Genomic DNA, 27,102 nt, shown 5'->3' on the forward strand with positions numbered 1-27,102 from the left:
TCTGGTCCACACAACTCCCACGGGAAGGGAATTTTGCGACTATGCTCCATCAATCAATTATTTTACTGCTGAAGAGGTCAGATCATACATGGCAATAAAATTTTTGTGTGTAGTTTGATCCATGATGGCTCCATTTTGATGTAACAGGGAAAAAACAAACAGATTTGTGCTCATTGTCATAAGGGAAGCAGGTCCAGAAATCTTTGCTGTCTGGCCCAAGCTAGGGGTATTAAGCTTACTTTGGCTCTGTCCTATTTTATCTTTAACACCTTTTGAATGAGTGGAAAAGGGGGAAGAGTGTAGGGGGGGAGAACTTGTTCCCAGTCTCTGAGGAATGCATCTGAAATGGATTGATAGTCTCTCCCTGCTCTTGAACAGAACTTTTGGCATTTCACATTCTGTTGGGAGCAAATAGGTCTGTGTTCAGACTTCCCCATGGAGTGAAGATTTCATTCATCACTGATGTCTTCAAAAGACCATGTGTGCAGCATTTTTGCTGATCTACATGGCTGCTGTGTTTACTCACTGGGCATAGATATATCTTGTGCTCTGTACCCCAGTCCCAAAGAGCTATTGCCTCTTTGCATAGATGAGTGGAGTGAGCATTTACTTGCTTGTTCAGATTTAAAAATATAATATAATACGTAATTTGAGAAAAGAATGTCTGTACATTTGGGTATCGTGCTTAGATTATCCACAAATACAAAGTTAGTTTTTAAAAGTCATATGAAACATAGAGTACATAATCAGCAATAACCTAATTTTAGGTGAATAGATTTAACAATACAGTTTAGATATTAGAATCCGAATACTCGGGCACATCACTCATGAAAAGTTGTACAGAGATTTGGTTGTGGAAAGCAAAATATATCAATGAGTGGAGATTGTCCCTCAGTAACTGAGAATTAGGTAGGTTGTCCATTTGGAAAATACAATCCATGAGGAAAGTATTTGTTACTTTCCTGACTGTGCTTCTCATTGGCATTCCAGCTCATCCCTCCTGGTATTGCCAATGTCTGGTGATGTGTTCTATGTAGATGTCTCTCGACCACCTGATGGTATCTGACACCATGAGTTGCCGCATCAGCCGAGCGTAGTATTGACCGATTCCACTTTCTCTTAGCCCTCGCTCATTACTGGGGTCCCATGCGCCTAAGGGTTCAACAATCAATGTGTGTGTCTGGACCTGGTAATCTTTAGCATTCAAGGTTTTGGCCAGAGCGGCGTATTTCTCTACCTTTCAAGCTTGGGCATCGTGAAAAGCTGGGTCCTGTTCTCGAACAGCACTGTGACATCCACCATGATGATCTTCTTCTGTTCCTCTTGGTGATGACAATGTCCGGTTGCAGTTGGCTGTCAGTTCCAGGGATGGCAGAGTTTATGGCAACCTTCCCCACGGGTGGCGGGATGGCTCTGGCCAGGTGATCTTGGATGGTGTTGTGTCATGGCTGCCAAGCTCTCAAATGGGGCTTGCAGCTACACAGGATGTGGGGTAGTGTCTCATTGGCGTAGCCGCACTTCTTGCATCACTTGTCCCAATTCCCATGGCAGATGACTCCCTTCAGTAGGACTCAGTTGAGCTGGGCCCTGTGGATGAACCTCCAGCAGGCAAATCGGGTGAAGCTGCCCCCAGGGAGGAAGTGGTTGCTGGCATCCCACTTGCAGGTCACCTTGAACGTCTTGCCCTGGTCCAGCTTCAGTTTCAGGTTTTCCACGTATTGGCAGCGGATGGCATCCTTCAGGGTCCTCTCCAGTTATAATAGTTTAATCTGTATTCTTCACCTGTGGCACCAGGACTCCCAGCTCCTGGTGTTCCTCGCACCATGTCCAGTGGCATTGGCAGCCATATCATTGCGGGCACAAGTCCAGAGCGAAGCAAAGTCTCCCCTGTCTCTTCCAAATTCACCTTCCAGCGAGCCGCTCTGGTAGGTGGCAACATCTTGGTTGGAGTGGTCCTGGTGATTCGCTTCTTGATGGCATCCTGCAGAGCACTCTTCGCGATGTTCCTCACTGTGGCACATTTCCTGGGCTCACTTTCAGACAGGAAAAGGATGGGAGGAAGGAGGACAGGCCTCAACTGAATAACATATCTGCTGCGTACCCTCTCTAGAATCCATCTCTCTGAAGTTATTGATTGCCAGTTGTGGCAAAAATGGCACTGGCAGTCTCCAAACTCTCAGTCCTCATGTCAAATCTGAGGATGCCCATGTGGGCCCGATGAAGATGAAGTTGATGTTTGTTTCCCCCTACAATGGAATTTAAAGCTCCTCCTCCTCCTCTGTTGAGGTTACTGTTGAGGAGGGTTTTGATATTGTTGGTAATTACATGGTTGATAGAAATACAAAGAAGTGGAAGGAGGATACTGTCTCTGATATCTAAACAGAGGTATTCCAGATCTCTTTCTTGGAAGCTGATATCCACCCAGAAATCTGGCTGGGGATCGAATATTTCTCATTCTTTCCAGAACATCTATTTTAGAACTGAACAAGTCTTCCCCTTAAAATAGAAGATATTCCACCTTTGCTCTGGTGGAAGTACTGGAGATCTCAACCATGCATAATGTTTTAGAGATATCACAAGGACTACTGCCCTAGTAGAAATATCTGAAAAGTCAAAGGATGGTCTGAATTCATGTTATGCAACACTTTGTCCTTCAGCAATGAGGGCATTAGCTAATTTTCATCATTCAAAAAATTCTTAATAAATATCTACATTTTTTCCAGAAATGGTATTAGTAGCTTGACATCAGTGCCTGGAAATTTGCTACCCTTATGCCTAATGTAGCAGATGAGAAGACTTTTCTTCCCAACATGTCCATTTTCTTCCTAACACATTCATTCTCTTACTCTCCTTATCACATGGTGTTGCATGAACTTTCCCCCTGTACTGCAGCTTTGATCATCAGAATTCTGGGCTGGATGTGTATGGAACATACAGAAAAACCCTCTCTTTAATTAGCTGGTAAACTTTATTAGCCTTTTTGAAATTATTTGAACTGATGAAGGTGATGATCAGATTGCTTTTACTGGGCAAGACAGTCCATCTAAAAGAGGAAGTGTAATCCTACATCTAAAAGATGCTCCTGGGATGTCAAATATTGAGTGGAAGTCTCCTCAATAGAGACAGAGGAAATCCAGAGAGTCTTTGTCATCTTATCTGTAAGCTCATGGAAAAAGAACTGCATCCTCTGAAGGGAGTGAGCAGTTGTAATCCCCACACTGTCATCTGGGGATGTCTGGTCATCTGCGTCAGGATTCATTTCATGAGATTATTCAGCCATCAAGAGGCTGCCAGACAACTCTCTAACTCCACATTCTACAAGCCATTACCCTCTGATCCCACTGATGATTACCAAAAGAAACTACACCATCTGCTCAAAAAACTCCCTGAGAAAGCACAGGAACAGATCTATACAGACACATGCCTGGAACCCCGACCAGGTGTATTCTATTAAGATCCATAAACCTGGAAATCCTGGACGCCCCATCATCTCAAGCATTGGTACTTTAACAGCAGGATTGTCTGGCTATGTGGACTCTCTCCTCAGGCCCTATGCTACCAGCACTCCCAGCTATCTTCGAGACACCACTGACTTCCTGAGGAAACTACAATCCATCAATGATCTTCCAGAAAACACCATTCTGGCCACTATGGATGTCTACACTAACATTCCACACGAAGATGGACTACAAGCCATCAGGAACAGTATCCCGATAATATCACGGCTAACCTGGTGGCTGAACTTTGTGACTTTGTCCTCACCCACAACTATTTCACATTTGGGGACAATATATATCTTCAAGTCAGTGGCACTGCTATGGGTACCGCATGGCCCCTCAGTATGCCAACATCTTTATGGCTGACTTAGAACTACTCTACTTGCGCTACATTGATGACATCTTCATCATCTGGACTCATGGAAAAGAAGGAGATTTTAACAATTTCCATCCCACCATCAACCTCAGCCTAGACCAATCCACACAAGCGGTCCATTTCCTAGACACTACTGTGCTAATAAACGATGGTCACATAAATACCAAACCCACTGACCGCTATACTTACTTACATGCCTCCAGCTTCCATCCCGGACACACCACACGATCCATTGTCTACAGCCAAGCTCTAAGATACAACCGTATTTGCTCCAATCCCTCGGACAGAGATAAACACCTACAAGATCTCTATCAAGCATTCTTAAACCTACAATACCCACCTGCTGAAGTGAAAAACAGATTGACAGAGCCAGAAGAGTACCCAGAAGCCACCTACTACAGGACAGGCCTAAAAAGAAAATAACAGAACACCACTAGCCATCACCTACAGCCCCAACTAAAACCTCTCCAGCGCATCATCAAAGATTTACAACCTATCCTTAAAGATGATCCCTCACTCTCACAGATCTTGGGAGACAGGCCAGTCCTTGCTTATAGACAGCCTCCCAACCTGAAGCAAATACTCACCAGCAACCAACATAAACACTAACCCAGGAACCTATCCTTGCAATAAAGCCCGATGCCAGCTCTGTCCACATATCCATTCAGTGACACCATCACAGGACCTAATCACATCAGACACACCATCAGGCTGCACATCTACCAACGTGATATATGCCATCATGTGCCAGCAATGCCCCTCTGCCATGTACATTGGCCAAAGAATAAATGGACACAAATCTGACATCAGGAATCATAACATTCAAAAGAGAACACTTCAACCTTCCTAACCACTCAGTGACAGACTTGAAGGTGGCAATTTTGCAACAAAAAAACTTCAAAAACAGACTCCAAAGAGAGACTGCTGAACTTGAATTAATATGCAAACTAGATACCATTAACTGTGGTCTAAATAAAGACTGGGAATGGTTGGGTCATTACACCAATTGATTCTATTTCCCTATGTTAAGTTCTCCTCACACCATCTATGGGCCATCTTAATTATCACTTCAAAAAGTTTTTTTTCCTCCTGCTAACGATAGCTCATCTCAATTGATTAGACTCTGCCTGTTGGTATGCATACTTCCACCTTTTCATGTTCTCTGTATGTATAAATATCTCCTGTCTGTGTGTTCCATTCTATGCATCCGAAGAAGTGAGCTTTAGCTCACGAAAGCTCATGCTACAATAAATTTGTTAGTCTTGATACAGACTAACACGGCTGCTACTCTGAAAAAAATTCAGCCATCAATGGTTCCTCTTCCTCTAAAACAGTGTCTGGTACAACTTTAGGTGACTGAACCCTACTCTTGTGTTACATAGACAGATCCTGAATATTTGCATCTGAAAGTTGCAATCTCTTTTGGATCTGTGGTGGAGAAGGATTTTTGGATAGAACGTTGTTGTGACTCTCAGTATTATCCTGGGGAGGAAGGGCCAGTATGGCCATCTCACTCATGGAAGAACTTGCCAATCTGGCTAAAAATCCATACTGGGATCCGGGTGAATGATCTGGATCTTTCTGTTTCAAATGGCAGTAGATTAAAGCGCCACTACAGAGCTTTTAGTCCCTGGTAGTAGGCTCCACACAGTCAGATTGTGTGTGATAGGCTAGAGCATTTAGATTTACACCCTGGCTTCCCATGCACTAAGTCTCTGTAACATTCCTTGGGTCTCAGGGCCAGGATGACCCCTTTGGCAATGGTGGGGAATTGGTGCTCGTGCCAGGTGGGTTGATGTGTCCTGGTTCACAGTTCAGCCACTGGGTGATAGCTCAGGCCTCCTGGCTGAGGGCTAAACAGAGAGATAGTCAAGGGATCAGGCCTGTGGGGTAAGGGCTGAGAAGGCAAACAGTCCATGGCTCAAATCTCCTGGCCTAGGGGTTAGTGCTCATTCAGCCTCAAGTGCAGGGCCCAGAGGTACAGGGACTTGGGCCTGCCCTACTCCCAGCCCAATGCCCTAGAGGCAACAGGTGGTCCTGCCACAGGGTCAGTGGGAAGTGTGGGGTCACTGCCTTGTCCCCCGGCAATACAGACAAGTCAATGTCTCGCTTTCCTGGGCTACTTTCTACCGGCATCTGGTGGAGCTACTCCATAACCACTGAGGCCTGGTTCCTCATCCCCACATCGAGTGGTTCACTCTCTACTTCCCCTCTGGGTCTCTCTGTCTCCCGGAGCAGCAGATGGCCTTCTCTCCAGGCTGGCTCAGGGAGTCGTCATCTGCCACAGCTGGTTGAGTGCTCTGCTGGCAATTTGGCTCCCTGGGAAGGATGTCTGGCTCCTTCCCTGGCTTGCCTCCAGCTGAGCTGCAGGGCCCTGATCTTATGCTTCCTGCCCTGGCTCCATACTTCTGGTGAGGGGGGCAGGGTGGGGTTACCTGGGCCCAACAAGGTGAGGTAACCCCCTCTGTCCCAGAACGAGGCCACTCTGCCTCACTATAGTTTCCTTAGAAACAAGCCCTAACACCATCTAAAAATACAATACATACAATAATTAAACTAAAGCCTAAGCTAAAATTCTCTAAGAAAAGGCTCTGAAGAGACCCAGCCAGGTCATGCCCAGAGTGGTCCCTACCTGCCTGCTGGTCGTGGTTGGAGGGAACTGAAGTGGCTGGAACACCACAGCCCCTTTTGTAGCCTCACCATCAGAACATATGGGGCGGTGTGGAGGGGGGCATGAGCTACAAGAGACTCTGCTAGGCAGAGTTCCACCATCTAAGCTGTACCTCAGTGTCAGAGTATCCCAGGAATGGGAATAGGCAGAACAGAAAATTGTTCCCTACAATATGTTTTTAAGTGATTTTTAAGTGCAATACGTGTTCATGCTATAGAGTCAAATGATACATCTTACATTGCAAAAATAAACCGCACAGCAGCAAGTCTCAGAACCTGGGTCCACTGACTCAGGCTCATGGGACATGGGCGACAGGGCTAAAAACAGAGTTTTTGGCAGAGGCAACATGTAAACGGACATGCAGGGTCATGTGCCCCCCCGTCCCGATTTCTGCCAGGATTTATATTTTTATTTCTTTTTTTGTGGGGAGTGGGTTCAAAACACTGCCAGAACCTTTACATTGTGCTCCCCCCCCCCCCCACTATCAACATGTAGCCTCTGAGTGTTGGTATTCCCACTTGAGCTGGAGCCCAGGCTCTGAAACCTGGCAAGGGGAATGGGTCTCAGAGCCTGTCATCCAGCCGAAATGGGAACATCCACACTTCTATTTTTAGCTCTGTAGCATGATCCCCACAAGCCCAAGTCAATTGACCTGGACTCTGAGACTGGCTGCCAGAGGGGGGTTTTTTGCACCCAAGATTACTAATTAGTTTTTCTTTTCTTATAACTTTCTAAAAGTTATCACACCTTTTTTGGCTGAAGCTTTCCATATTTTGTGTCTGCTCCAAAATAGATTATTGTGCACTCAATTGTCATCCAGGGTTGGGTTGAGTGAACCCTTTTCCCCCATGGGAAAAATAATTCTAACTACATTTTTTTTTCAGCCAGGCTACAAGCAAAACTGAAACTTGTCAGAGATATAGCCCTCAGTGGGGATTGTGTGCTTTTTTTAGCTTGAGAAAAAAAGGTATTGATTTAACAAAGCAGGGAGCGTACAAAAATGATCTACTGAACAAATTCAGCAGACAATTGTGTTAAGTTGTAAGGTAAGCCACTCAAGAGGGATACACTGTGTGTGAATACACAAACTTGGGAATTGCATGCTGCCTGATTGTGTCTTCTGAATATAAAACTTCTAATCTCCTGGTCAGCTTTCCACTCCCCATTTTCTTCCCTAAAATTTTGATAATGAATGTGTGATCACATGCCATTCATATATGCCAGTCTCTCAAGTTTTGCACGGGGACCTCCAAAGTCCAAGAGTTCTAAAGTCTGTGATCAGAGAGCTGGTCCTCAAAACTGCTCCATGCCTCCTCTGTTTGGATGGTGAGGTTCTCAGGCACTTCCCTTTCTGGGTATTGAGACCAATCTCTGTCCCAATTGTCCTTATGGGAAGCATTTCCCGAGTCTCCTCCCAGATGACTTCATGCCTCACCTGTTCCTATAGTAAGTGCACACTCCTTGAAGTACACGTATATTAATGCTAACGTTAAAGAAATTCACACTTCAGAGAGGCATCAATACAATACTATAAGACACCTGTCTGCACCTGGAGGAAATGCACATTTGTGCAATTTAATTCAGGGTTTTCTTTCTTCCAAATCTTTATTTTAAAAACAATCCAAACTAGGAAATTAAATTAAACAACTATAAGTTAACACAATATTAAACTCACACACATTTAAAAATGAGTATGTGTGTATATATATATAACCATATATATACATGCACATACTTATAATACATATACTTTGACACTTGACATTTTTGTTTATATCAATACCAAATGTGTGCAGACTACAGTGTAGACAAATAGGGTACAACATTTAATTTGAACTAGACAAATCTGGCTATCTCTGCGAATAAGCATTTCAGACCACTAAACATCTGTGTAGTCTGAAAGCAACTGAAACTTATTTATTTATTGTACAGCTGGTTACCACTGAAATTCTCTCAGTGAAGATTTGGCCGAGAACAGTCTCAGAGCCAATTTTTAAGAAAAACACTGGGTTTGCAATATTTACATGGTACCTCTCCCAAGCTCAGTTATAATTAGGATTCAGTTTAATAATAGTATGTCTTAAGACTATATCTTGGAATGCCTCCAGAGTAACCATATTCTGGTAGCTAGAACTTTTGGCCAATTTAAACATATTTAACCACTAGCACCATCACAGGACTATTTTCCATAATGATGAATACAAGATTATATTCTCCAAAAAAAAAAAATTTAAAAAAGTTTCCCTACCTCTCAGCTTCTAGATTTAGGCCAATTTATCCCTGATTTTCTTTTGTTTCTGTTTTTATCAACAGTAATATCCTGAAGAAATTGAAGTACTCTATAATTCAGTCTTTTCCCCACCCACCCACTTACCTGCCTCAGCTAGCCCAGTTGCCAGAAGGAACTTATAGTGAGTTAATTGCTCGACGGTAGAGCAATATAATCTTTACTTAATCTATTTAGTGTTTAGAACTGTAAACTTTAGGGGTATCTCAGTTAATTGAGCACTAATATATTATAGCTCTTGTGCTAGAATTTGACACAATGCAGTAATTGAACTCTCACTGGAGACTTAAGAAAGCCTTTGAAAGTGGCAGAGAATTGCCAACTGAAGCTTCTAAAAGGGTAGTTTGCATCTGCAATAACCAAAGTATTACAGCCACACCTCAACTATTTGAGATTTTTAATTTGTAAAATCCCTGCAGCAACAGTACCACTAAATATATTCTTCATTGTGCTGTAGAAAGGATCTGTACCTCCTTTCCTACTTTTTTTTCCAAAAAACACTGCAAAAATTAATAAATAGCATTAGCGCCCCTTCAGAATTGCTTATGAAAAATTATATTCAGACTCTATAGCCAGTATTTTAAAAAAGAGCCTAACATTTTTCATCTGCAAATATTTCTAAAAGAAGTTACCAGAGATGCAGCTGTCACAAAGATTGTGATGAATTCTTTTAAACTACTGTCATTCTACCTAATACCTAAAGGTAGGCTCCTAAAGCTATGGCTTATTTGTCAAAAGTGCTGAGCACTCAGCAGTATCCACTGAGGTCAATTCTATGCCCCCGGGACATTCTTCCTGGTTCCTGTGAAGGGGTAATCCTTAGAAGGTCAGGCCTGGTCTACACTAAGCGTTTAAACCGGTTTTAGGAGCGTAAAACCGATTTAACGCCACACCCGTCCACACTGAGAGGCCCTTTATATCGATATAAAGGGCTCTTTAAACCGGTTTCTGTGCTCCTCCCTAATGAGAGGAGTAGCGCTAGTATCGGTATTACCATATCGGATTAGGGTTAGTGTGGCCGCAAATTGACAGTATTGGCCTCCGGGCGGTATCCCACAGTGCACCACTGACCGCTCTGGACAGCAATCTGAACTCAGATGCAGTGGCCAGGTAGACAGGAAAAGCCCTGCGAACTTTTGAATATTTCCTGTTTGCCCAGCGTGGAGCTCCGATCAGCACGGGTGGCGATGCAGTCCGAAATCAAAATAAAAAAAGAGCTCCAGCATGGACCATGCGGATGTGATCGCAGTAAGGGCAGGCAAATCTGTTCTATCAGCGCTCCATTACAGAAGACGAAATTCAAAATCATTTTTTAAAAATCTCCAGACAGACGCCATAGCAGGGACTCAGCGCACTGCTGAGTGACAAGCATAACGGAAAGCCAAAGAATCAAATGGACGCTCATGGACTGGAGGACTCAAGCTATCCCACAGTTCCTGCAGTATCTGAAAAGCATTTGCATTCTTGGCTGAGCTCCAAATGCTTCTAGGGTCAAAAACAGTGTCCGCGGTGGGTCAGGGCATAGCTCGGCAATTTACGCACCCCCCCACCCACCCCCAGAAGTGAAAGGGAAAACAATCCTCTCTTGACTCTTTTACGTCACCCTATCTTTACTGAATGCTGCAGATAGACGCGATGCTGCAGCACTCAACACCAACATCCTTGCTCCCCCCCGCCATGGGTGGCTGATGGTGCAGTAAGACTGATATCCATCGTCATCATCAGCCTATTGGCACATGGGGCAGTGCAAAAGGACTGGTAACCATGCCGACTAGCATCGGTGAGGTCGATCAAGGGCGCCTGGCCCTAATTTTTCCTGGTAGATGGTGCAGTATGGCTGGTAACCGTCCTCATCATAGCAACAGGGGGCTGAGCTCCATCAGCCCCCACCCTTCATGTGTAAAGAAAAGATTCAATTGCCCCTGGACTAGCAGCGGGATGCTGGGCTCCTCTCCGCCACACTGCTTAATGTCCTGTCTGGATTATCATAGCAGCTGGAGGCTGCCTTCCACTCATTTCTCACTAACAAGTCACTGTGTCTTATTCCTGCATTCTTTATTACTTCATCACACAAGTGGGGGGACAATGCTACGGTAGCCCAGGAAGGCTGGGGAAGAATGGAATCAACAGGTGGGGTTGTTGCAGGAGCACCCCCTCTGAATAGCATACAGCTCATAATTTCTGCTGGATCTGACACAGAGCAGCTGTGCTCTCTGGTTCTATGATACAGTGGTTCTCTAGTACACTTGCCCATATTCTAGGCAGGACTGATTCTATTTTTAGATACCAAAAAGGAGGAATTGACTCAGGGAGTCATTCCCAATTTTGGCTTTTGCGCCCCTGGCTGATCTCAGCCAGGGGCACTTATGACAGCAGCAAATGGTGCAGTGCAAAAGGACTGGTAACCATGATCATCTTATTACCGATTTATGGTATGGTAGATGGTACAGTATGGCTGGTAACCAACTCTGCTGTCATGCAAAAGCAAAAGCATGCTGCTGTGTAGCGCTGCTAAATCGCCTCTGTCAGCGGCATCTAGTACACATACGGTGACAGTCACAAAAGGCAAAACAGGCTCCATGGTTGCCATGCTATGGCATCTGCCAGGGCAATCCAGGGAAAAAAGGCGCGAAATGCTTGTCTGCCGTTGCTTTCCCAGAGGAAGGAGTGACTGACGACATTTACCCAGAACCACCCGCGACAATGATTTTTGCCCCATCAGGCACTGGGATCTCAACCCGGAAATTCCAAGGGGCGGGGGAGGCTGCGGGAACTATGGGATAGCTACGGAATAGCTACCCACAGTGCAACGCTCCAGAAATCGACGCTAGCCTCGGACCGTACACGCACACCACCGATTTAATGTGTTTAGTGTGGCCGCGCGCACTCGATTTTATACAATCTGTTTTGCTAAACCAGTTTCTGTAAATTCGGAATAATCCCGTAGTGTAGACGTACCCTCAGTTAAACTGCAGGTGTAATGGTGCTCACAATCTGCCCTCCTGCCCTAACTTCAGTAGATCTTAGTAAGGACTGTAGAATTAGGCTCCGTTATGCAATTGTAACAGGGGGTGAAGAAAACTCAGGCAATAATCTGTATAACTGTACACTCCCATTCTTCCTGCTTACCTGAAACATAGGCCAAAGTTGTGTCTTTTGGGGACCTTTCAAAAAGCATTACACAGAGTTAAATCCCAAGGCTATTGTATGTAAAACCTGCATAAACAGATGTTCACAATTCTCAGTCAATTTCAAAGACAGAGCAAAATACATTTTCTTAGTAAAACAAACATTTAATGCACACAAAACACATCGTATATAGTATGAAATATTGTAATAGTATTTTGAATACTATGAATAACTTTTAAACACAAGCTATTAGACAGTAAATCTACAGCTGTTCCTTGTATAGACTTTCCACTCTTCAGTTTCTGTTACTCACATTCCAGTATAAGGCTTCAGCATACAATTTTCTATTCTTTAGCACACACATCATAACACATTCTCCTCTGATTGTCTTGCAGAGACGACTTCTCAGTATTTATAGTGTGCCCATAGAGTGTGTGTGTCATTTGGACCCATCAGAGCTTGCGAAATGGCAGCATCTCAGCCCTTTCACTTCAGAACCCAGTCAGAAAACAAGCCAGTGCTTGACAGCTTGCAGCATCCCAGCCCTTGGCTTAATAGCTGACTGGCTTTCTCAGCTGGTAGTGAAACGGAAGTCTATAGCCGGTCTCCAAAGTGCTATAGGGATTGCGATCCAGCCCTCACAACAGACCCAATTCTTGGTCCTGCACTGATCAGAGTCCATGGGGCTGTTTGTAAATATTCTAGTTACAATATTCTGCACCCCCTCACACACACACAGTTTTGCTCTTTGGTGGGCTCAACTCTCAGAGGGTAATGAAGAAATGAACTCTCAAGGTGGGTTGCCCACAATGAAAACTTCCTATATAGCCTCAGAATAGCTACGAGGCATGTCTGGTAACTTCTGTACCCTGTTCTGGAAGTTTTAGGGTCTTTTCTAACTGAGTGACCCTGCCCTGCTCTCTGCATATGTTCAAAGTCACAGAGTATCCCACTAAGATCCAAGTCCCCTACCCACGGTTCTCCTCCCCTCCCCGGGAGAAACAAAGTTTAATGCTGCGGTACAAAGTGTATGGGTTACATAACGACAGTCTGCTCTCAAGAAGAGGAAAGGGCTTCACTTTTAAAGTAATATTTAGATTTTTTTCATGGGTGTGTCTCTTTTGAGCTTTATATAACTTCAGGCATCGCTTTGGTTTTAATTATAAAATGTTCATACTTTGACAGCAGACTAGAACTGCTCATCTTCACAGCAGCTCTCAAAACCAACTCCCAGGATGTGAATGAAGCAGCCTTTACTTTGAAGAGTAAAATGAGGGAGAGGACAGAATACAAACCCAAAGAGAAAAACATTAAGAATATTTATAAATGTGTACATTATAATGACTGATCATATCTTTTCAGGTAAAGTAGCAAGAAGATATGGCTCATCTGGGTGAACATAAATGGACACATGTGTTCCCTTTTCTGGTGGTAGGTATTTAATTGCCTCAGGTACAACAAACTGTAGCTGTCATGGGGGGAGAGGGTGTTTGCTTTTAACGTCAGTAAATTAACATAGCACTTCTACAAACAATTGAAATGACAGGTTCCTGTCCCAATTTAGCAGCCCATTCAGCAAAGCATAAAGCATGTGTTTAACTTTTGTCCCATGCTTTGATCCCATTGACTGCAACAGGACCTAAGCACGTGCTTAAATGCTTCACTGAACTGGGGCCTCAGTGCTTATGTACTAGTAAACTGGATCAACTCCACAGTTTTAGGGCACCAGCCATTTTACCAGAATGCGTGTTTTAAAACACCCATAATTCATTCTATCTTCACTTCCAGGCAGTAGCATTAAGGATGTTTTGCACTAAAAGTCAATCCATCAGCCTTCCAAACCCTGGCTGTTTGGCAAGGATAACATGTCTGTAATAGGAAAACTGGCTGATTACATTAAATATTTTAAATGTTTAACCTTTCGTGACAGGTGTCGCTGGTGTACTCTGCTAATGCTGAGTATTCTAACTGCGGTGAAAATGAATACTATAACCAGACCACTGGAATGTGCCATGATTGTCCCCAGTGCAAGCCAGGAGAAGAGCCTTATATGGTAAATTCGGAGTCTCAATCTTATTGCGAAATGCCACACCCGAGGCTAAAATAGGAAAAAATAGCCTACAAAAATTAAATATATTGTTCATAATGGATTGTTTTTACATTGGGTATAAGTTATGAAAATGCAGTTTAGTGTCTCTGTGCACCTCTAAACAGAAGTGGTTCTGGATCTCAGATATCTACTACTGATCGTACCAAATTTATGATGCTCAGCAGACTGCTGTGCCCCTTGAAATCCTTGGATAAAAGATGCTGTACAAGTGCAAAGGATTCTTGGTTCTTTAAAAAGTATTATTCGTTTTTTTAAAGATAGACATGATTTCTAACATGATTTTATTATATTTGTATTGTAGAGAGAAAGGAAAGAAACTCAGACCCAATCCAAGAAGTATTTCAGCACATGCTTAACTTTAAGCCTGTATGACTACTCATGTGCTTAAATGCTTTGCTGGATTGAGGTCTTACTCTTTTATGTGCCTGTAAACCACAGCCCACAAATAGTTTCTTAAAAGTAATACTTTGAAACAGTTCTTATGTAAAAAAATTATACACATACACACAATTTTGCCAGTAGTCTCATCTTGATTCCCGTATTTCAGCTAATCAGCAATTTAAAAATCTGACATTAACATTGGAGATTTTGTGTGATGAAAAGCATGGAGTGCTTGCTGACCCCACACACAGACAATTTAATTTTGCTTTCCTGCTACAATACTTTGGCATTAAAGAAACTTGGAAACCTCTGCAACATTTTAAATTACAGTTCCCAAATAGCTATTTAATTTATAGCAGATAATTTGCATATTAAAAAAATAAATTACTGAAAACCTTTTTAATAAGCTAACTTTCCAATTGTAAGTTTTGCACAGTTGCTATTCCTGAATAAATATGTTTGTAATAACCAGTTGGTTTTAGTTCAGAACACCAATGATGTTTTATTTAATCTAAACTGAATGCTCATCTGGGAAATCAGAGTTAGGGGGTTACTGAGTATCATGCAAACATTGCCATAAGAGAAGCACTCAGAGCCTCTTCCCTCCCCACCAATTAAGAGATCTCTGATATTCCTTCTGGAATGATAATGCTTCACCCACATTTTTCTGCTTTAATCCCTAATCTTCAATTGCCTAATGCAAGGGTAGTCAATTGTTTTTTACATGGTCCACATTTCTTGGTCAAGGTATAGTCGAGATCTAGTCTCCAGATAAAATAATAAACAAAACCCAATGATAGTAAGTAAGTAAAAAGATTTTGGGGTCCATTCAAAAGTTTTTGGCAGTCTGGATTTTGCCCCCAGTCCACCTATCAACTACCCCTGCCCTAATGTATAGTCACCATCTTTCCAGTTGAGGAGTGAATGAAACTCACTTCTGAGTCTGTCAGGACAGGGCAGGTGCAAGGATGTTTCGCGCTCTAGGCGAAACTTCCACCTTGCACCCCCCCCCGCCCTAAGGCGCCCACCCCTGTGGCAGCTTCCCGCCCCAGCTCACCTCTGCTCCGCCTCCTCCCCAAGCACGCCATCGCCGCTCCACTTCTCCTGCCTCCCTGGCTTGCAGCGCCAATCAGCTGTTCGGCGCCGCAAGCCTGGGAGGGAGAGAGGCAGAGCGGGGCGGCGTGCTCAGGGGAGGAGGTGGAGCAGAGGTGAGCTGGGGTGGGGAGCTGTTCCCCTGTGTGCCGCGCCCCCCTTACTTGCTGCAGGCAGCCCTCCTCGCGCCCCCCTGCCTCAGGTCCCGCCGCCTAAATGCTGCCGCCGACCGGGGCGGCTGAAGATCCAGCCGCTGCGGTCGCCGCCAAAGGACCCGAAATGCCACCCCCCCAATGCTAGTGGCCTAGGCGACCGCCTAGGTCACCTAATGGGTTGCACCTGCCCTGTGTCAGGAATATAATATAAGTGGCTAAGGGGGGCTGCTTTTGAGAAAAACAAAAGTCTCTCCTCTTTCCCTTTCTAAAAATCACATCGCGCCGTCTCCTCATCATTCTTCAGCCTTATCAGTACAGATAGTAAGAGACTGAACCACAGACTTGGCTCTCCTGTTTGGTATTCCATAGCACTACAAAGCCATGGGGCCAGACTAGAGTGTTCTCTTTTCCTACATGGTAGCATCAAGTGCAGTTCTATCATACAGTGTCTGTCTGTTGTTATAGACTTGTGGCTATGGCACCAAAGATGAAGACTATGGCTGCGTTCCTTGCCCGTCTGAAAAGTTTTCTAAAGGAGGTTACCAGATATGCAGGCGTCACAAAGATTGTGAGGGATTTTTTCGAGCCACTGTCATGACACCTGGTGATACAGAGAATGATGCAGAATGTGGGCCTTGTCTCCCTGGGTAAGGATATAACCATGAATCTTCACAGATGTAAAAAAACCCTGAATGTCTTTTCCTCACTGACACCTCTGACATCCTCCTATTTCCTCCCTACCTGGTTATAAGTACTATGTCAATTAGTCATAATTTATGGTATTGGTAAAAATGATAGATGTCAGTATTTGAAAGCTTTTGAGTAGTTGTAGTAGTTGATAGTAGTTTAATCCCATTGAAATGCAATAGACTGGAGGAATATTTCTGAGGGACAGAGTGGGAGAAAAAGATGTTGTTTTCCCCTTAAAAACAGAGAATGAGATTGGCCTGCTAAACCCAGGGTTGTGAGCTCAATCCTTGAGGGGGCCACTTAGGGATCTGGGGCAAAAATCAGTACTTGGTCCTGCTAGTGAAGGCAGGGGGCTGGAGTCGATGACCTTTCAAGGTCCCTTCCAGTTCTAGGAGATTGGTATATCTCCAATTATTATTATTACCAGCCATCAAGCGTGGCAATATGCAGCATTTAGTAGTTCTGTAGTACAGCTGTCTGATATGTCCACTATGCAAACAAAAAAAAAATTGAAGGCAGCGAGTCTCAGAGCCTGGGTCAACTGACTTGGGTTTGCACTATAGAGCTAAAAAAAAAATAGACATTCCCACTTGGATGTGGAGCCCAGGCTCTGAAACCACCTTCATGCCAGGTTGCAAACCCATGGCTTCAGCCCACGTGTTAATGTCTACACTGTTATTTTTATCCCCATAGCATGAGCCTCAGGCTCTGAGACTCGCTACTTCTGAGGTTTTGGGTTTGGGTTTGTTTTTTTTTTTTTTTGCATTGTAGATGTACCCTCATGGGCTACTAAAGCCATATTACCTATTATTAACACCCTCTCGAGATTAAAAATAATAATATTACGTGGCTGATACTAGTCACTTATTATGGGAAGGCATCACTAGAAGGGATTAAAAAACAAGGAATTCATAGAGAATGTCATATTGGTTTGAAATGAAGATAGAACAGATGCCATGCATTAGGGCTACCTTTTTATTACCATTTTGAGCTCTACTGAGAGCAGATAGCATAATAGAACAATCACCAAATTAAATATATTAGAGATGTTCTCTCAGATATACAGTAGAACCTCAGAGTTACGAACACCTCACGGAAGGAGGTTGTTCGTAACTCTGAAATGTTCTTAACTCTGAACAGAACATTATGGTGGTTCTTTCAAAAGTTTACAACTGCACATTGACTTAATACCGCTTTGAAACTTTACTATGCAGAAGAAAAATGCTGCTTTCCCTTTATTTTTACAGTAGCTTACATTAACACATTCCTGTACTGTGTTTACCTTTTTTTTTTTTTTTTAAATCTCTGCTGCCTCCTGATTGTGTACTTCTGGTTACAAACGAGGTGTATGGTTGATTGGTCAGTTCGTAACTCTGGTGTTCATAACTGAGGCTCTACTGTATTATCTTTTAATGTCTGCATACATATGCATGCAATTTGTTAGAATTTTATTTTAGTTGGCTTTATTTAAGTAAATATTTTACAAGAAAATTCACTATTTTTCTTTTATAAACATTTTCACCTTTGGTCTATATGTGACACTCCCACTGACATCAATAGAAGTTGTGTGCAGGGATTGAAGGTGAGATTATGCCAGCAAACCATAATGCCAGCAAGCAACCTTCGCCCCATGTGGAAGAGAAAGGTGGGGAAAAAAACAAAGTCTCCCCCTAATCTGACCTGGGGGGAAATTCTTTCTCAACCCTATTGACAATCAGTTAAACCCTGAGTTTATTGCATCAGTGATTCGATATGAAATTTTCCTCAGTTTACAGGTAAAAAGAAGGGTTTATCTAACTGCCAGCCTAGCAAACTCAAAGAAATCCAGCTTCACTGCCTCTTCATACATCACCAACAGTAAGGAAAAGTATGAAGGTTAAATAATGGCCTCAGTCACACCTGCACAACTTCACGGAAGACTAATGGAGTTGCACAGGTATAACTGGGGGTTCAATCTGTAAACAATAAGGCTGCACAGCTGTCACTTGGGGCATGATTGGAAGATACTCTGTGTGCACAGGTGGGAGTGGAAACAATTTGAATTAGAGGATTCTATTGCTAAATGGCTGATGCACGAGAAAGGGACTCATTTGACTTTCAGATCCCACAGTGATTTTGGAGGGCTGGCAGTTAGAAAAATATCTTCTTAACTGGAAACTGAGGCGATTGGATATGAAATTACTGAGATAAAATAAACACGGACCCCCCACTGTGCTATTTTTACAGACTTGGGCCCCATTACTGAGAGAAGCCCCACAGGCTGCTCCTAAGTAGCTATGGAAAGCTGTTATAATTTAGGGCTGCTCTGCCAGACGAGATTATTTGAGCACACAAACTCTTGCCATATCTCCTCATGCCTATCTTCTGAATGGGGACAGTGAGGTGGGATGGCGTGTGGGCAGCTCCCTGCCAGGCAAAGGCTCTTTTACACAGGGAGTAATTCTCAAGGGGCAGAGCCTCAGTTTGCAGAGTGGAATAGCAGTTAAGAAATGTAATACATATAGCTACCAAGATGATGGGCCAAATTCTGTGATCTTGACCCAGGGATATATCTTGCCATCCGTCTTTAGCAGAAATACCTCATGGAATCAGTGGCCCTCAGTCCGTAATTAGACAAAACTCTATTCTGTATAGTAGAGCTCTGCCTGCTGCTACAGTGAGCCCTCACACCACTTACCTCAAATAATGCAATAGAGAATTCTATAGCTTTACTGTAACAGTAACTCCTCGCTTAACATTGTAGTTACGTTCCTGAAAAATGCTACTTTAAGTGAAACGATGTTAAGCGAATCCAATTTCCGCATAAGAATTAAGTAAGGGGGGTGGGGGGAGGTTAGGTTCCAGGGACATTTTTTTCACCAGACAAAAGACTATTATTTTGTTATATATATACACACAGAGACCCTGTAAGTTTTAAACAAACAATTTAATACTGTACACAACCATGATGATTGAGAAGCTTGGTTGAGGCGGTGTAGTCAGAGGTTGGGATATTTCCCAGGGAATGCCTTACTGCTAAATGATGAACTAGCATTCGGCTGAGCCCTCAAGAGTTAATATGTTGTTGAGGTAGCCTCGCACTCTACAAGACAGCACGAATGGAGGGAGGAGATAGCACCGTGAGAGAGAGGGGAAGGGACAGACACACACTGTGTGTGTGTGAGAGAGAGAGGGATGTGCATTGCCCCTTTAAGGACGCTGACCCCACTTTAAGTACATTGCCTTTTTAAGTAGATCAGCAAGTTGAGAGAGCAGCTGCTGCCAGCAAGCTCCCTCCATCCTGAGCCCTGTTCTGTTCTCCCCCAACCCCCGCTCTGTGGAGATGAGGTACAGGAGTGGGGGGGCAGGAGCAGGGGGACACTCTGACATTAGTACCACTCTTCCCGCCCTGCCCCCCGCACAGCAAGCAGGAGGCTCCCAGGAGCATAAGCGGTGAGTTCCATACCCACATGGTGCTCAGGCACCAGCAATATTCAGAGCCAGGGGCCCAGCTCCACCAAAATTTGGGGCCAGGGCACCCCCCAGCCCCACCTGCATCCCCCCCACCAAGTGTCCTGCGGCCCCGGCTTGCTGCTCCCGCCCCCCACTCGCCTTCCCGTGCCCCAGAGCAGAACATCTCTGTCTTTGTCTCCTCCATGCTGCTTCCCTGCAGCAACTGCTGCCACAGGGTCCTAGTGCCCCCCATCCCACTGCCAGGGCAGACTGACTCTGAGCCTGTCTTTCCCCTCAAACCTCTCCCCTTTCCGGCAGGCCCCTCCAGCAGCACAGGGCCCCCCCCCTGCAGTCACGGCACCCACCACGGGGGAGGCGAGGGAGATTCCTGGACCTGAGAGAGGCCCTAGAAGCACATGCAGTGACAGTGGTGGGGGTGAGTGCGCTGCTGGGGGGGGGCAGGAAAGGGGGGCTCCTCCCCCAGAGCTTGCCGCTGCTGGCAGGGAAAGGGCTGGGGGGAGTCTTCCTCTCTGGCCCCTGTCCTGGAGCAGCCTGCCTGCACCCCAAACTCATCCCCAGCCCTGCTCCACCCCAGAGCCCACACCCCCAGTCAGAGCTTTCACCCCCCTACCTCACCCTCAACCCTCTGCCTGAGCCCTGAGCCCCTCCAACACCCCAACCACCTTATCCCCAGTCCCAGTCAGAGCCTTCATCCCCCACACTCCTACTCTCGCCCTAAGCTCTTCCCAAACCCCCCATTGCCAGCCCCAGACAGAGCCCTCACCCCCTACACCCCTACTCTTGCCCTGAGCCCCTCCCACACTCCAAACCCCTCATCTGCAGCCACACCCCACAGCCCTCACCCCTGCACCCCATCCCTCTGCACCCCTCCCATCCCCAAACTCCCTCCCAGAGCCGGCACCCTGCACCCCAATCCCCTGCCCCAGCCTAGGGCCTGCACTCCAGACCTCCTCCCTCACCAAAACTCCCTCCCAGAGCCTTGGGCAGGTGGGGGGTTGGAGTTTGGGGGGGCAGAGTTTGGGCAGGAGCGGGTTCTGCTGCACAGGGAACTTACGGGAGCTGATAGGGGGACTGCAGGCCCACCCTGGTTCTAAGCCCCCACCACCTAGCTCCAATGGGCTGCTCTTTCTGCAAGCAGTGGACAAAGCAGGCAGCTGCCAAACATTATAAGGGAGAATTGCGCAACTTTAAATGGGCATGTTCTCTAATTGATCGGCAACGTAACAACAACACAACATTAACCGGGTCGACATTAAGTGAGGCATTACTGTATTCCCTACAATAAATATTAGTGAAGACTCAGGCCTTTGGTGTGTGACCTTGGGTCATTCACAAGCTGTCTGTGCCCAAGTTTCCCCATGTGTAAAATGAGAATACTACTACTTATCTATGCACAGGGATGTTGTGAGACTTAAATCATCAATACTTGTGAAATACTTTGAAATCCTAGGTTGGAAGGTGCTAGAGAAGTGGAAAGTATTATTACAGTGGAAGAGTTAGACCATCAAATCCATGACAGTTCTTTTGCTCTTGACCCACCTTTTCCACAATTAGTGCTATAATTTGATAAGTAAATACTTTCCAACATTGTCCAAATACTTGGTGAATAGTAAGGTAACACAAAAAATAATTCTGCTGTTTAAAGTTGACAGATATGGATTAAGGTTTGTGATTGGAGAGCTTTCTTCAAACACAGATGAACACTTGCATGCCCTCTAGCACCTTCCCCCATGTTTTTTTTATTTATTTATTTTTAGAACAAAAGTAAACCCATCATGCTGTTTCATGGCAAAAACCCAAGAAATATTTCTTCAGCTTGATTTGATAAGCTGAATGAAGGGCTGTTTATCTTTTCTAAACCATTGTGGCTAAAAGACACTGGATCTAGACTATTCCATATTTATCTTTATGGAGCAATAAGTATCTTTGGCCTGCCATTCTCATTTGTGGTTTGGCAATAATTCCCTTTTATTCATTATGTGCTTCCCAGTGCATCGTTACGCGGCACTAACAATCCACCAACGAATACTATTCAGGCAAAGGTGGGGAGGTAGACTGGGTACAGGAAGCATAAAAAGAAAGGAATGAGCATCTCTTTCAAAACTACTAAAAAAACAGTATCTGCTAGCCTGTGCCCGCTCTTAGGTATGTCTACACTGCAATAAAACACTCACAGCTGGCCTATGTCAGCTGACTTGGGCTTGTGAGGCTCCAGCTGTGGGGCTATAAAATTGCAGTGTAGATGTACTCAGCAAAACCCTTCCACCCACTGGGTCCAAAACTCCTGGGCAGATTCAAAACCCCTTTTGCCTTTGGTGGGGGGCTTGTGGTTAACTTTTCTTGATAGTTACGTTAATTGAACAGTATGCTCACACCCGATCTTAAAGAGGCTTGTGATCTGTGCAGTCACCAGTACCTCTCAGTATAACAGCAGTTATAATCACTTATTTTATATATTAGATGGCAGGCCACAAAATAGTTAAAGAGACCAGTAATTATTTCTATGTACAGTAAAACCTGTGGTATCTGGCACTTTACCAACGGGAAAGCTCTAGAAACCGTTATTTCTGATATCTATTAAAAGTCTGGTTGGCACTGCTCCTGCCCTGCCCCGAGCGCTGATTCTGCAGTTCCCACGGGCTGGGAACTGTGGCTAATGGGAGCTGCGAGGGCGGTGCCTGCAGGTAGAGGCTGCACGCAGGGCCGCCTGGCCGCACCTCTGCCTAGGAGCAGCAGGGACATGTCGCTGCTTGCGGGGAGCCACCCAAAGTGAGTGCCACCTGGATCCAGCACCCCGAAAGTCCTCCCATGCCCCAACTCCCTCCCTTCATTGTTAACTCTTAGTTAACTGGAATTTTTGATTAACCAGCACCCCCCTCCCCTGGCACCATCCCCTCAACATGCCAGATAACAAAGCTTTTACTGTATATGTCACATTGGAGTAGCTCACTGTGAGTGCCACGCTGTCAGAAAACAGGGCAGATTCTCCAAACTGGTGGTATATATTCTATAATTAGATTCCACCAAGCCAACAACAAATGTCAACTCCTGGATCACTATACCAGTCTTACCATGGAGTCACAGACAGTCCCCTTAGACTCTCCAGCCTATCTTGCCACCCAGACAAACTGGACTTAGTGATAATGGTTGCAATAACCAAAAATCACACCATATCAGTTTTCTCCCAGTCCCGAAGGACCAGTCCCTTACCCCCAAAATCAATTGATACTCCAGATTTTACACCAAAGACAATTCTATAGTAAACTATAAAATTATCAGCTAAGAAAAAAGAATGAGCGTTATTGAGAAGTTAAAGCAGATAAAATATAACAGGCGAGTCCAAGTTTGTAAGTACAAAATAATAGCAGAGATGTAGTAAAGAACAAAAACAAAAATATAACAGGCTATTTTAGAATTTTGATTAATAGTTTCAGCGATAATTTCTGAATGTGAATGTTTTCAGAAAAAAAGTCACGTGCATACGTGGACAGAATAAAGCAGAATTCAGAATTTATGCAGGGTCAAGTATATATTGGGTACTGAGATACCAGAATGAAAAATATAGAACAAATGCATAATGAAACATAACATATATGTTCAGTATCAGAGCGGTAGCCGTGTTAGCCTGGATCATGCATCCGATGAAGTCGGCATTCACCCATGAAAGCTCATGCTCCAAAACGTCTGTTAGTCTATAAGGTGCCACAAGACTCTTTGCTGCATATATGTTCAGTAGTAGTTATTAGACCCATGTATTAAAAATAGTTATGTAAAGCATAGGAATGTCATTTATTGACAAAATGTCATTTATTGACAAAATTGACTGTTTACTCATCAGCTCATCTATGAATGAGATTCTTACATACATATTGCCCTGCTACCATGTTCCGAGACAAACTTTGAGGAAAATGGCAGTTTAAAACATGAAAATATTTTCTTTGCCAAGAGGGACCTAATACAGACCATAACTCTTATGTTAAATCTAAACATAAACCATCCCCAGCAAGGAGCTGTTTGAAATACTATAAACTATAATCTGGCTCTCTCTCAATCGTGATGGTTTTCCTAGTCATGATTGGTGGCCTGCTCAAATTTGGCTTTTTCCTCCTTAGTTAAGGAGATTATTCTTGTGTTGTGTACACAGAAGACTAAATAAATCCAGCTGGTGGTCTTGTCTGGAAAATTACTACTTGAAAAGAAATATTGTCTTTGTTTAGAGAGTCTCATTTCAGGGCATGCTGTAAATTGCAGCAAGAACTCAGCAGGCAGAATAATGTTGTTTTAGGCAATGTTGCTGCTTTGCGTCATGTATGGTTAATGGTGGGTTAGCTGCCTTTATGAGGGAAGGGAAGATGAGAAAGGCTGTCTCAAATCAGGCAGTAAAAAGTGATAATGTTGCCATCAAAATGGTTATAAAAGTTTTAAAAAGTGAATTATCTTAGGGTAATTGCTTTCTGCTCAACCGTACTCAACTCTGATGGATGCACTTACATGGTTTTGCCTTGTCTTGCCCTTTATTGCAGTTACTACATGTTGGAAAACAGACCCAGGAACATCTATGGCATGGTTTGCTACTCATGCTTGTTGGCACCTCCTAATACCAAGGAATGTAAGTGTTCCTTAGTTTCTATGTATTTCATACGGTTTTGACTTGGATTCAGCTGGAAGCTTCATATGCAGTTCAGTGTTGTGCTGATGCACATGCCAGTCAAAAATCAGAATCATCCCTCAGGAAAGCTAGATCTGCTTCCAGCAAGATCACACTGCAAATTCAGCAAACAATTCAAAGAAATTAGAACTTTTGATTTTAGGTCCTATTATTCTGTCATGTGATGTTCCCCCCCATCTCCAAAAATACTCATATGTGATCAATTACCCTTCTTTGGCTGCTCTCTTGGCGTTCAATGTCTTAAAGACTAGCTAGTTTCCAGGTTTCTCTGAGGCTGCTGTACTGGGAGATAAGCAACACTGGAATTCTAATTACTTGAAAGTTCCAATTAGCCACTTCTCTGCTATGCTGGCTCCCTGCCCCTCCATTAAGATAGGAAGAAGCAGGGAGATGGGGGTCTGCAAAAAAAACTGGGGTGAGAGAAAGAATGACATACAGCTGACAAGGTGTTTCTGCAGGGAGCGCAAGGCTGCCAGCTGAAGAAAAGTGGATGAGGATGGGACTCTTTTGGAGTTCAAACTAGGAATGAGAAAAGGTCTTATTTAATAAGAGCAGAAAGGGTGAGTTCAGGAGGAAGGATGAAGTCCTGCTAGTAGTGGGAGGAAACTAGGGAAGGGATGGAAGCCAAGACTACTTGTATCCTGTTCCTAAGTTTATACATTCCTGGCAAGAACAACTACTTTTTAGGTTAAAGGTTAAGGTTAAAACTGGAAAGAAAGATATCCCTAACCATCATCTCATCAGTTTGCTATAAAGCAGCGGTTGTCTTCTAAGCATACAATCTCACGCTATGGTAACCGTGAGACAACCAAAATATGGAACATCTTCCTCTGGATCCAGGTAAAAGAGCATCTTGCCTTTTCGTGCTCTTTTTAAGTCACAAGGTGGGAGGGCTGACGGTAGAATTTGAAGTTGTTTAAGAAGCTGCTGAACTTTCATTTGTTAATTGCAAAAAGAGACAGACTGTACTCCAGTGGCACTTGCTAATCATCATGTTGAACTGGGCCAGTGGTTGATTCATCCCTGCCCATGGAAAGAAGAGAGAGAGAGAGAGACAGTCACCAACAACACCTCGCTGTAATTAAAGCTTCTGGGAGACTGATCTCCTCTTTCTGTGGGGGATGAAGGAGGTGGTGGTGGGATTAGAAATCCTCTGTGGTGGGAGTAAAGGGAGTGGAACTTCTCTCAACTAATCCAGGAAAGAGGAGATATGGGGAGGAACAGAGGAGAGCCCCAGCCCAGCCAGCAGCCAAGGGGGTGGGTAGAGAGTTTTTTTTTCCCTACAAGCAGATAAGAATGAGGCCTGCTCGTACATCCTTCTATTTTTTTAAAGTCCATCAAATTCACAAGTATAACAATATTTGATCTGTATGATATAAGGCCTGGGATTGTCATACAGCTACCAAACTGTTCAGATGGCTATGTAGCAATTAACTAACAGATGATCACTGATACACAGCAAACAAAACAAGTTTCAGGTTTACAATACTTTTTGGTCTTTGCTTCAAGAGGTGGGGTTACTGCAAGGAACTGTACACCTGTGACTAGTAGGCCCGGCCATTTCCTCTTACCACCACCGGTCACTGCAGCTGCACTCCCATCTTCTGCTTGTGTTTGTCCCATCTCTACATAAACCATGGAGAAGGGATCAGGTTGATCTAGTAGACATGACATTCCTGAATTGTGATGGGTGTGAGCACATGCTTAAGAGTTTTGTAAATTGGAGCCTGAATCATGCCAAACATGTAAGATGTGGAACGTCTGGCAAGGAGTCATGAGAGGGGCTTATGGCTGCTGACTACTTCAAAAAGGCAACTTCTGTTTTTTATAGGGTATTTGGCGGGTACGATATAAGCGTGTCTAAATCTTTGAGAAAAGTACATTATGCGACTTACTGACCACATTCGTTCTGAATTTGCCGAAGGCACTAATAAATGGGTAGAATACACATTATCTTTGGGAGTAGTTTAGGCAAGCACATTAATCTACTAAGCAATCAAATGAGCTGTAGGAGAAAACAGCAATCTAAATCAGAGTGCACATCATCACTTCAATCAATTCCAGTAAAACCAATAATTTGACTACACATTGAAGAGTATTTAACAATTTCTGAAAAAAAATTAAATCCAGGTTGCTTGCAGCGGATCCCTCTTGGCATTAACACCAGCGTATTTGTTTTATTAGGTATAGAACTCTAGATACTGTTGTGATATTGGTGCTTTATAATAAATAATAATTTGCAATTAAAATGTAAAATCCCTTTCCTGTGTGATCTCTCGAAGAGCTCACAGTCACTGGGGCAAGCAGCATAAAATCCGTTAACAGCAAATGACCAGAAAGAAAAACATCTTTATCATAAATTACAGTGAAATCAAACGGTCTCATCCAGCATGCAAGGATACTATACAGTTATTGATGCATAATTTTTCCAATCATACAATTTCCTGCTCTGATTGGTTGTGGGTCCAAGTTGCATAACTACAGTATTGTACTATGAGTATGCACTTTCTTCATTCTGATTTACTACTATGATACTTCTGCTAGGATTGGCTCCTGTATTCTGATGTTTCATGTTGTGTGCCAGCAACAGAA

The 27,102-nt window shown here is 44.0% G+C and overlaps 1 protein-coding gene across 1 annotated transcript in view; it reads left to right on the plus strand.

Annotated features, from left to right (window-relative positions):
* Positions 1 to 27,102, plus strand: part of EDAR (ectodysplasin A receptor) — a 99,535-nt gene that overhangs the window by 47,176 nt on the left and 25,257 nt on the right. The window contains exons 2-6 of the mRNA XM_039529957.1: positions 8,858 to 8,955; positions 13,323 to 13,391; positions 13,891 to 14,013; positions 16,164 to 16,345; positions 24,365 to 24,450. Coding sequence (XP_039385891.1) covers positions 13,341 to 13,391; positions 13,891 to 14,013; positions 16,164 to 16,345; positions 24,365 to 24,450 — 442 coding nt within the window. The 5' untranslated portion in view covers positions 8,858 to 8,955; positions 13,323 to 13,340. The remainder of the gene's footprint in view (positions 1 to 8,857; positions 8,956 to 13,322; positions 13,392 to 13,890; positions 14,014 to 16,163; positions 16,346 to 24,364; positions 24,451 to 27,102) is intronic.

Source organism: Mauremys reevesii, linkage group 1, assembly GCF_016161935.1.
Source record: "Mauremys reevesii isolate NIE-2019 linkage group 1, ASM1616193v1, whole genome shotgun sequence".
NCBI classification, from domain to species: Eukaryota; Metazoa; Chordata; order Testudines; family Geoemydidae; genus Mauremys; species Mauremys reevesii.